The following is a 12751-nucleotide window of genomic DNA, read 5'->3' on the forward strand; positions in this document are numbered from 1 at the left end:
CATCATGTTTAATATTTGAATTGAATGTTTCCAATTTCTACCACATATAAGTAAAAACCTATAATTTTCTGAAATTCCTTGAAATATCTGATAAAATAATCGTTGCACATGAAAAAAAAGTTAGTATTTTGTTTATATAAGAAATAAAAATGATTACCTTTAAGAATATCCATGTGGCAAATCAGTAATATAATAGGCTCCCATGCCTGAGACTGAGGCTTAAATCCTATCAAGAGCATGCATGTTTTTGATAGGTAAAGCTGAACACCTTTTCTGCATATCATAGTGGTTTGGATCCCACTTTAAGGCTGTAGGTCCAATAGCAATTTAGTGGCACTTAACGTTGATTCTGAAGCCCAGAGTGGCTCAGTGGTAGCACTTAGCGCTCCGACACATCAGGCCCGGGTTCTATTCCCGGGTCAGGCATGGTCGGCTCAGCCATTCATCCCTTCAATGTGTCAATAAAATGAGTATCAAGTGTGCTTGGGAACTAAACCCTGGGGGTTTCGCATTCGGCTGACCACCCAACTGAAGCATCTGCCTAGCACCCCAAAGCCCTTGGTCAGGAAGACAGAAATGGGCACAGTAGGCTTTGCCTCTCATGGGCTGTCGTGCCACTGGGTTTGGTTTTTAACATTGGTTTTGCGTAGCCAAATATAAGTGCACAAGGTGAGCAGTCATTTCAGTTAAAACTAATGTACAAATAATATTGCTTTTGTCTTTAAATTCACTTCTGTGTTGTAAAATCAGCATGCTGTGTTATTTTCTGTTTTGATTTCAGATTCAGTCATCATGTTTTACTCATACGATATTCTTCAAAAGAAAGGAAAATTTGGCATCGTTTGGTAACAACTCTCGCTAAATTATTAATTAACTCTATACTAATGTGACATATTTAATAATTTTGTATTTTTCTCTCAGGCTAGCTGCAACATCTCCTAGAAGGTTAAGCAGGAGAGAACTGAGCACAGTGAACATCCCCAGATCAAGGCAAGTGTAGTATTTTTGGATTGCTCATTTTTTGTTAAATTATTAAATTTAATGTTTTTTTTTAAATCCTTGAGCTTCTTACCATGACCAGCTCGTTCATGAGTTGTTTATATCTCCAGTCTTCAAAGAATTTTTGTAGCATGTACCTCCTGCATTTGGCAACAAAACTTGGAAAGAAATACAAAAAAATAAATTGTTCAGTATTCGAAAATTCTGAGCTAAAAAAGAAGTTAAACACAAGCTTAGCCTTCGCCTCGAGAAGTTTTCCCTTGAAATTAAAAACAAGTTTGGGAAATGTGGGGCAAAGTGAAATGGTTAAGATGATTGAGTTTTTTCAAAATGAACAAATCGAAACTTTGTTTTGAAAATTGCAATACATAAAGAAAGAACATGGTATTTTATAAAAAAAAACTTGCTTTGATACAGTATTTTTTATTTTTAGTAGTAAATTTGAGTCTCCAAAAAAAGTGGGAATTTTTACTTTTCACATTTTTGATCAAAAGAACCAGTAAATAAAAGGTTAAATAAATAAATGAAAAAATAAACAATAAACAAATAACTAAATGAATAAATCCATAATAAAGAAGAAAAAGCATGAGCGAGAAAAAGAATGAATGAATAAGAAAATAAGTCAATGACTGAAAAAATAAATAAGTGAATATTAAATGAAGGAGTGTAAATGAATCAATTAATAAATGAAAACCTAAGTGATTTCTATTAAATGATTGAGTGAGTAAATGAAGCAAACTATTTCAGCTCCAGGGGTGCCCATCCTCTCCCCCCAAGTTCAATGGCGCAGATTCCCTCCCCAAACATTTTCTCAACCCTCTTTCCCTTTTATATATATATATTTTTTATTTTTAGCTTTATTTTTTATTTTTTAAAAATTATTTATTTTTTTTTCAATATTTTTTTTTCTATTTTTAATTATTATTATTAGTTTATCAGAAAATTTCTGTGCTATGCCAATGACACAAACATACACACACACAAAATAAATAAATAAATGAAATAAAGTATGTAAACAGAATAAAATAGAACAAAATAAATAAATTTAAACAAATAAATAAATAAAACTAAAAATCCTCCCCCCCCCTCAAAAAAAAAAAAAAAAAAAAATTGTTGGCGCAACTTACGCCATAATCCCCTTCTGTGGGCACCTCTGCTTTGCCCCTACTTGACTAACTGTACAATTTATTTAAAATCAGGGTGGCGACAGATCAGGGAAATCAGGGAGATCAGGGAAAAGTCAGGGAACTTTATTAATCAGGGAAAAGTCAGGGAAATATCAGGGAATTTTGAAAAAATAACAAAAAATCAGGGAAAATTGATTTTATGAAGAATTTTTTTTTTTTGTTTTACAAAAGTACTTTAATTCCCTATGTATTTTCCACCAATTATCTGTTTTTAAAAAAAAGTAAAATTAATGAGGTGCGATTATACACTGCCGCATATTTGTGCATCTTTTTTCCTCAACGTCAAAGTATTGAATCTTACTTATTAACCACAGGATGAACTTCCTAAGATTGCTTCTGTGTTTGTTAGGTTATTTATTTTACCTAGCTTGAAATTTCCTTTTACTCTTTCAATGCTACGTAAAATAAACAACCATACAGGCAAAGAGGAAGCCTTCATTAATGCCTTAGCTCCTTTGCCTTTATTCTATTGTCTCGAAGTAATTAGCGTACTGTAATCACGATTTCAAGATGAAATCTTTGGTTTTTGTATTAATACTATAAAAGCTTAAAAGTTATTACCTCTTCGCGTTTTTGATTTAATTGCTAAAATTGAACTTTCAATTAAAAAAACTTTGTTTTTTGCTGTTATACTTATTGCTGTCACCGCAGATTATAAAGGTTTTCTTTTCTTCAGGCTTAAGTGATTCTTGAATTTTATAACAAGTTGTATTCTTCTTTTATACATTTTAAAATTAACTAATTGTTTTTTTTTCTTTTTTTCCTTGCATTCCAAAATTGTTTGTTACAAAAGCAATCTAAGTTTTTTTTTTTCGTTACATACTGAAATCATTTGAAATCGAGTTAACTTGTGTACTTAAGTAAATATCTTTATTTTTTTTTATTGTTAAAATGCGCTTTATTCATTCATTAAAACCTATGTTCTAGATTAGAGAAAAGCTCCCTATAAATGGATGTCAAATGGTTTCATCTGTTTTGAATAAATATGTCAATTAGTTGTATAAGAATAACTACATTACTTCTATTCTTTCACTATTACTTGTTATTCTTGCAAAAATTATTATACTGTTTGAAAACTTTGTTCAAAATAATTTTAATTACTTTTTAGTTCTATCATAAATACACATGTTTTTAAGAGTAATTTTAATAGTTTCCTAAAATTCTTATGCTAAGTGGTTTCTGGAAGTAAAGTATTTTTCTATAATCTTTCCATTGTAGAAAAATTTAATGTACTGTTTTGTAGGGGTTTTTTTCCCAAAAAAATTGACTTGATATGTTTTTTTAACCATTTTGTTAAAAAAGTAGCACCTTTTTAAAATATATCTTTCGTTCAACAACTTTAAACAACTTAAAACGTTTAAAATACTGCATTTTATACAAACATACAATGGATTTCAAGTAGAGCAAAGAAAGCAAACCATTATCATTGGTAACGTAAATCAGGGAAATTTGGTGAACTTAATCAGGGAAATCAGGGAAAAGTCAGGGAACTTTTTTTCACAGTTCCTGTCGCCACCATGAAATATAAATAAACTTAATCATAACTAAATTTATACTGCATTGGATATTAGGAGGTCTCAGTTTGTTGTATCCTTCCTTATTCATCTTAGTTGGAAGGTGGTGCGTGGGTTTACTTAAGTAACGAACATCGAAACCGCTTACGAACAACACATACTTTACTGGCACAAGCACACAAAATTACATACATCTTAACACGGTCAAAGCACTATTCATTCTCAGTTACAGTTAGATCTCGATCCAGTTTACATTCTCATACAGTCACAGTTAAGGTTAATAGCATTAAGACACTACATCCCTCCCCCCAAAGTCCTTATAACTACAGATCAAGTCTCTTTGGAGGCTTTCTGATTCGAGTTGACCGTCGAAGCACTGGAGTTAGTTCAGCAGCTGGCAAGGGCTTGGGATCTGGAGCAGCTGTAGGCATTATTGTCTTTCTGGATGGACTTTTTGGATCGGGGCACACCACAGGTGAGTTTGGACAAACATTGGAGCTAGCGGGTTCATCAGAATCTCGGGAAGCCTCGCAAACGGACTCCCTATTTGGCTCGGATTGAACCGTGGACGATTCCTGTACCCTGTATCTAGGGACTGTACTCTGTGACGTCTCGGACTCGGATACTGCAGTGTTGCGTATCTGGTCGATGTGTCTCTTCCATAACTGTCCGTTAACATCTATGGTGTAATGCAGGTGACCATCTCTACTGACGACTGTACCGAATTTCCACCTTCTATCTCCTTGGCGATAATTCCGTACAGCGACTCGATCACCGGTATTGAAAAATCGATCTCTGAAACAAATATCTTTTTTTCGTCTTAGATCTATCTGGTGTCGAACATCGGGTATGAGCAGATCAATTAATGTCCTTATCTCTCTCTTCATAAACATGAATGATGGGCTTTGTTGGGTAGTCATGTTTGGAGCTTTGCGATATTGCATTAAAAACGTGTTTATTTTTTGACGAAGGGAACCTGGGAAGTCAGACATCGCCCTTAGCGATTGTTTAACGGTATATACATACCTCTCTGCCTGACCATTACTAGATGGCTTATAAGGAGCACAAGTTTTATGTACAATACCATTGCATTTCAGGAATTTTTCAAACTCTTTTGATTTAAGCTGCGGTCCATTATCACTGACAAGGGTAATGGGTAACCCATATCTCGAAAAACACTCTCTTAGGCATTCGTTGGTGTTTGCAGAAGTAATTTTCTTCATAGGAAATACTTCAAGCCATTTGGAGTACGCGTCCACTACGATAAATAACATGTGTTCGAAAATTGGGCCAGCAAAATCTATATGAATTCTCTCCCAGGGTGCACTTGGATATTCCCAGTAGTGTGTTTTAACTTTTGGGGGATCAGCTTTATGCTTTGCACATTCTGTGCAGCTTCTTACCATCTCTTCAATATCCTTATCAATATTCTTCCAATAGATGTATGAGCGGGCTATGCCCTTCATTTTCACCATACCCAGATGGCCTGTGTGGAGATCTTCAAGTACTCTTCTTTGGTAGCATTTTGGAATGCACACCCTGGATCCACGTAAGATGCATTCATCTTCTACAGCAAACTGGGCAGTGTCATCTCCCTTCCCTCTTACATGTTTCCCTGATTTTAAGGCATGATAGATGGGCTTTAGCTCTTCATCAAGCTTGGATTCTCTAGCAAGATCCTTTGAAGTAATTGGCAAAGTCTCAATTTGGCACATTTGAAACATAGATATTTCATCTCTCAGATCTAAATCTTCTGATTTTAAAGGAAGTCGTGATAAGAAGTCTGCATTACCATGCTCAGCAGTGTTCCGATATATAATGTCAAATTGGTACGCTTGTAAAAATAATGCATAATGCAATAATCTTGTTGCTGACAATACAGGAAGACCTTTTTTGCAACTAAATATGGCAACAAGAGGTTTATGATCAGTGACCAGAGTAAATCGTCTACCATACATCTTACATACATCTTAACACGGTCAAAGCACTATTCATTCTCAGTTACAGTTAGATCTCGATCCAGTTTACATTCTCATACAGTCACAGTTAAGGTTAATAGCATTAAGACACTACACAGTTAATATTTAAAATGTTAATAACAAGAACTTTATCATTTTATAGTAACCAAAATTATTTTTGACTTACAGCAAAATAGTACAATATAGGTATCAATTTTTAAAAATTGCTTGTATTACCAATTGCTTTAATCTTCAGCGGTATTTTTTTTCTAGACTGAAATAGACTACATATGGTTCCACATAATTAAAATATTATCAGATAGGTGGACCTAAAAGCAGAGTAAATATTTCAGCAATTCACTTTTCCTCATGTTCCCCTACATCCATCAGCAAATCAGTAAGATAAAAGAGAATTTTACTTGCTGTCCAATGTTGAGACAAAAATTTGTAATGATTAATTATTGCATTATTAGGGGGGGAAATAATACAGTCTGGGGCACCAAATCTGGAAGGATCAGAACAGCGACACTTCCAGATTTCGAAATTTTCTTTATTTTGGATTTTGACTCAAAAAATAGTGGAAACGCTCCTGTCATGCTGTATTAGTGCTTTTTTTCCTGGTTTTGCTAATGTAAGCACTAAATTTCTTTTATTTTTTTGATCGAACTGAACAAAAATATACTTCATTATGCTAAAGCGAAAGTCAGTGATAATTTTCAGCGGCCTGAAAAGCACCATTAATTTGTTGTTCTCTGTTGCAAGTGTAAATTGTTGAAAAGTAAAAGATTAGATCAGATCAAAAAGTTATCAATTTCAAGAACTGTGTTAAAGTTGTTACAATCTATGCATATAAATCAATGTGCTGAGATAACAAGCTATATATATAAATTATACATATTGTAACGGATTCGGTGCGGCTTCCAACTTTCTCGAAAGGATGACACAGTTCTTGATTAAAAATACAGGAAATTTATTTACACTATGTACAGGAAAGAGCGTCAACAACTGCTAAATTAATCATCAGCAATTAAACCAATATCACTCAACACCGTAAACTCAACGGTTACACTCGTATTTATTTCCAAATACGAAAACAACACAGCGAAATGCCTCGCTATAAACAGAGCAAATACACACTCTCAGTTCGAAATCCTCAATCGAAACTCCCTTGTTTATCACGTGGGACGCCTTTATAAACATCGAAAGAAATCTCTCAAATATTCCACACGCTTCTCGAAATGCGTTGACCGTTATCAAATTTTATCAATGAAAAGAAAAGGAAATAGGGGGTCGTATACTTTAGCGGAATGAAAAGGGGTTGTATATTCATTACGGGAAACTATTTATAGGTTACGTTACTACAATTATTACTTTTTACAGGATTTGTAACATTGCCCCCTTCCTAAGGACTGCACGTCCCGGGCAGTACAATCCCCAGAAAGGGTGCCAAACTTCTATCACATGTTCACAAATACACACATTAAATAATAACCAATAATGCATAGGAAACACAATAATGACAAGAAATATTACTAAACATTAAAAGCAAAAAAAATATCTACAACTTTTATGTTATCAACCATGGGTGTTTACGTAATACTCATGAACTATGGCCATAGTATGGGGCTAACCGATCATAATGTACAACCCTAGGTTTTGCATTAGGTGATTTTTGGATCCTCACTACGACGTCATTCAGTCGGTTAAGGACTTTGTAGGGTCCATCCCAATGCGACTGCAATTTGGGTGAAAGACCTTTCCGTCGGTTGGGATTCCATAACCAAACCTTGTCGCCTTCCTTGAATTCATGTCCAGTAGACCTTGTGTGGTATCGGGTCTTCTTCTTCTCCGCCGCGATGTTGATTCGCTCTCGTGCGAAGTTATGAACGTCTTCCAACCGGGCCTGGAGATCCTGGATGTACTCCTCAGGCGATGCAGGCGCATCCGGAGGACGACCGAAGATGAGATCACAAGGTAGCCGAAGCTCTCCTCCAAAGAGCATCTGAGATGGGGCATATCCGGTAGTCTCGTGGACAGCACTGCGGTAGGCCAGCAGGAACAAAGGTAGCTTCTTGTCCCAATCCTGTTGATTTCTGGATACCATAAGTGAGAGATTATTCAGGATTGTGCGGTTAAATCTCTCCACCATGCCGTCCGATTGTGGGTGTAGTGGTGTTGTCCTAGTTTTCTCAATTCCGAAAATTTGACATAGGCCCTTAAACACAGCAGAGATGAAATTCCTCCCTTGATCGGAATGAATCTGCAAAGGTGTTCCGTATCTCGAGATCCAATGTTCGACTAGAGTCTCTGCTACGGTGGTAGCTTCTTGATCTGGAATGGGATATGCTTCCGGCCATTTGGTGAAGTAGTCGATGGAAACAAGAATGTATTTGTTCCCATCAGCAGTTCTTGGTAGAGGACCCAGGATGTCGATCCCAATTCGTTCAAAAGGAGTTCCAACGTTGTACAGATGTAGCTTCCCTCTGCTTCTCTTCTTCGGTCCTTTACGAGCAGCACAGGCGTCACAAGAATGGCACCACTTCTCCACGTCATCCTTCGCCTTGCTCCAGAAGAAGCGCTCCCGAACTTTATTGAGGGTTTTCAAGACACCAAAATGTCCTCCAGTCGCACTACTATGTATTTCTTTCAGAACATCTGAAATCCTTGATCGGGGAAGTAGTAACTGCCACTTAGATGTTTTGCCGTCGTCAGATTCCCGTTTCCGGTGTAGCACGCTGTTCCGTAAATGGAGTGAGTTCCATAAAGCCCAGTATCTTTTTGTTGCAGGACTGAAGATGGAAACGTCCTGCCAGCTAGGGCTGTCACTTTCCATGCACTCTAAAATTGGTTTTATGTCGGGGTCTTCAAGTTGATCTTTTCGAACTTGGTCGTCACTCCATGGATCAGGTTCTGAAGATGTTGGAGTCACTGTCACCTGATAGGCGGTAGGGCTAGTCGTTCCATACTGTTTCTCGATTCGGGAACAATAATTGCAGTTCTCAGGACAGGGTCTCCTTGATAAAGCGTCTGCATTACCGTGAGACAACCCTTTTCGGTGCTTGATCTCCATGTCATATTCCTGGAGCCGCTGTATCCACCTGGCTATCTGGCCTTCTGGATTCCTGAAGTTCAAAAGCCAAGTTAACGATGCATGATCTGTCCGAAGCATAAACTTTCGGCCGTAGAGGTAATGATGGAAGTGCTCTACAGCTTTCACTATGGCCAGTAACTCCTTTCTGGTGACGCAGTAATTTCACTCCGACTTTGATAAGCATTTGCTCCAGTAAGCGATGACGTGTTCATTGCCGTCAATTTCTTGGGATAAAACAGCTCCGATGCCCTCGTGGCTCGCATCAGTGTCTAGGATGAAGGATTTTCCAGGCTGAGGATATGAGAGAATAGGCGTTGATGTTAAAGCCTCCTTCAGTCGTAGAAATGCATCTTCGCATTCTTTGGACCATTCAAACTTTTGCTTGCTCTCCGTCAGCTTATGCAAAGGTCGTGCAATGTTGGAAAAACCCTTCACAAACTTCCTGTAGTACGTGCAGAGCCCCAGGAAACTTCGCAGCTGATGGATGTTTTCGGGACGACTCCAACTCTTGACCGCGGATACCTTTTCCGGATCGGTTTGTACACCCTCAGAAGAGATGATGTGACCAAGGTAGTTCACTTCCCGGCGGAACAAATTACATTTGGACGGTCTTAACATCAGATTGGCTTCCTTAAGCTTTTGCAGCACCTTCCTAAGATTTGCCAGATGTTCTTCGAAACTGCGTCCCACGATGATGATATCGTCTAAATAGACCAGACAGGATTCGTAGGAAAGTCCTCTTAACACTGTCTCCATAAGACACTCGAACGTAGCTGGTGCATTGCAGAGGCCGAAGGGCATCACTTTAAACTGCCATAAGCCTTGTCCAGTTGTAAACGCTGTCTTCTCTCGGTCATCAGGGTGTATTTCAACCTGCCAGTAGCCGCTCTTCAAGTCCAGGGTCGAAAAGGCCAGGCCACTTGTGTCCGGAAAGAGTGTCCAAGGTGTCGTCTATCCGTGGAAGAGGGTAGCTGTCTTTCTTGGTGATTTCATTCAGCCGTCGGTAATCGACACAAAATCTGGTGGAGCCATCTTTCTTTCGGACCAAGACGATGGGAGAGGCCCAAGGACTGGATGAGGGTTCGATTACATCATATTCTCCTTCATCTCCTTCAGGAGGGTTTCAACCTCTTCCTTCTTAGCGAACGGTAGTCGTCTTGGATGTTGTTTAATAGGGGGGTGTTCTCCAGTGTAAATCCTATGCTGCGTAAAATTCGTACGGCCAACATCCTCTGATGCTGATGAAAACAGATGCTTGAAGTCATCCACCAATTGTTCCGCAGCAGTTCTTTGATCTTTCATTAATGCCGCACTCCCAATTATCTTCGATGTGAAGGACTCTAAAGACACAGTCTCGGGGGAATTGATTCTTCTAATGATGCAGTTTACTGGAGTACAAGTTGCCAACACTTCACCTTTTCGGATATTCCTTGGCCTTTCACTCACGTTGGCGACTCTTACAGGAATTACATCCTTAGAAAGGTCCACAAGCGTAGATTCCACCAGCACTCCCTTTAGGCTATTGCTTAGGTTAGGAAATCTACTAGAAGAGGAAATCTGCAGAGCTCTGGTGGTGGTGATTTCCTTCACTCGCGTAGTTTGGCGAGTCGGACAACTCCTTCGCAGGTGTCCTTCACTACCGCATTTCCAGCACTTCTGCTCATGTTTCTTTTGGGCTGTTATGCTGCTCAGATGTTTTGCCAAGTCACCGAGTTGTCTCTGAAGTTCAGCGAGGTGGGACGACCTGGAATCAGACTCATCAGCTTCCTGAGTCCGGATTAGATGGCGATCCACACGGGTTGCTTCTTGGGCGGCCTCGTATCTCATCGCATACACAACAGCAGAATTCAGGTCTTTGACATCCGCCATCCGTAGCGCTTTCTGGATTTCCGGATCTCGAACCCCGTCTATGTAGTAGTTGAGTGCCAGGTTGTCTCGAACATCCGTAGGACAGTCGCAAAAAGCAAGATGAGACAGTCTCTCGACGTCCGCCGCCAGCTCTTGCAGGGTTTCCCTGGTTTTCTGGAAACGGGACTTCAACTGGAGTCGGCTGAAATCTTTCTGGCACTTCTCACCGAAGCGAAGCTCCAACGCAGATGTGAGGGAGGCGAAATCCAGGCGCTGGCTGTCCGGAAGGGTCTGAAGAATGTCCGCTGCGTCACCTCTCAGGGATGCTGCAAGATGGCAGGCCTTGGTAGCAGAGTCCCATCCGTTCGCTTCCGCCACTATCATGAATTGGGTCTTGTATACCTGCCACGAACTTTTCCCATCAAATGTGGCCAGTTTAATGGACGGTCGAGCAACAGATGTGGGAGCGCCAAACTGTACAGAACTGCTTTCCACGGTCGCCAACCTCCGTTCCATGTCTTTAATTATTTCTTCCTTAAATGACGTAAATTTCTTGTCTTCTTCTTCCAACTTATTTTCCACATTGGCGATACGCTCTTCCACAGTATCAAATTTTTCTTCCAGAGCATCAACTTTATCTCCCATGGCGGTTAGTTGATTCTCCATCATGGTTTTCATCGACGTTAGGTCACTTTTTATTTCATCTTGACTTGTAGTAATTTTAGCAGTTAAATCACTATTTAACTGTTCTTGGTTAGTCGCCAATTCATTTTTCAATTGTTCTTGATTTGCAGTCAATTCATTTTTTAATTGGTCCTGATTAGTCGCCATATCATTTTTTAATTGTTCTTGATTAGCCGCCAAACTTTCGGTCAAGTCACTTTTCACAGCATTAATTGCTTCCAGAAGTTGTTTTAATTGGTCATCCATTGCGCGAGTAATCACTATAAAAACAAAGTCTTTAAATTCTAACTGTCTTTATGAAAAAAAATGTCCAAAGTCACACTTACTCCAAGAAAGTCCAGAAGAAGCCCCACGTTGGGTGCCAAATTGTAACGGATTCGGTGCGGCTTCCAACTTTCTCGAAAGGATGACACAGTTCTTGATTAAAAATACAGGAAATTTATTTACACTATGTACAGGAAAGAGCGTCAACAACTGCTAAATTAATCATCAGCAATTAAACCAATATCACTCAACACCGTAAACTCAACGGTTACACTCGTATTTACTTCCAAATACGAAAACAACACAGCGAAATGCCTCGCTATAAACAGAGCAAATACACACTCTCAGTTCGAAATCCTCAATCGAAACTCCCTTGTTTATCACGTGGGACGCCTTTATAAACATCGAAAGAAATCTCAAATATTCCACACGCTTCTCGAAATGCGTTGACCGTTATCAAATTTTATCAATGAAAAGAAAAGGAAATAGGGGGTCGTATACTTTAGCGGAATGAAAAGGGGTTGTATATTCATTACGGGAAACTATTTACAGGTTACGTTACTACAATTATTACTTTTTACAGGATTTGTAACATTATATATTAATGACAGCCAATACCGCTAATACCTCAGACTTGAAATTTGGCATTCATGTCCACATAATTACGAAAGTGTCCACTAAAATAGGATTTTTCGAAATATCAATTAGTTCAGGAGAAATAAATTTAAATCCCTTATTTTCAAATGCTTTCCTGCATTCACATCATTATTCAGTACTTCATCTCCACTTTTGGTCTATAGCAAATTTTAAATTTGATATTGCTTTTGTTTCTTACGTGATTCTTAGAGGCTTTTCTCAAGTCAAATAATAATGTTTCAGGCTTTTGCTTTCACTTTTTCAAAACTGGAAACGAAGTTTTTAAGAACATCATCACAGATAAAATACATAAAGCATTTAAGTTTTGTTTTGCATCGTAAGCATCGTAAAAGTAAATGATAAAAATCAATGTCCTGTGATAACATATATATACTTATATATGTTATCACAGGAGTATATAGTATATATATGTTATCACACCCGAGCAATGCCGGGTACGGGGGTGCTAGTATTACTAGCATTCCCGTACCCGGCATTGCTCGGGTAAAGAAAATCAATGCTTTAAAAGGATCGTTAATGACAGTTAAGGATCCGTTAAGGACAAGGACA

General features: G+C 38.4%; 1 protein-coding gene across 1 annotated transcript in view; it reads left to right on the top strand.

Annotated features, from left to right (window-relative positions):
• The first annotated feature begins 237 nt into the window (after positions 1-237).
• The window catches only part of LOC129222509 (uncharacterized), a 63321-nt gene continuing 50807 nt past the window's right edge, over positions 238-12751 (top strand). The window contains exons 1-2 of the mRNA XM_054857021.1: positions 238-254; positions 922-990. Of these exons, the coding sequence (XP_054712996.1) occupies positions 238-254; positions 922-990 (86 nt within the window). The remainder of the gene's footprint in view (positions 255-921; positions 991-12751) is intronic.

The sequence above is a fragment of the Uloborus diversus genome, chromosome 5, assembly GCF_026930045.1.
Source record: "Uloborus diversus isolate 005 chromosome 5, Udiv.v.3.1, whole genome shotgun sequence".
Taxonomy (NCBI): Eukaryota; Metazoa; Arthropoda; class Arachnida; order Araneae; family Uloboridae; genus Uloborus; species Uloborus diversus.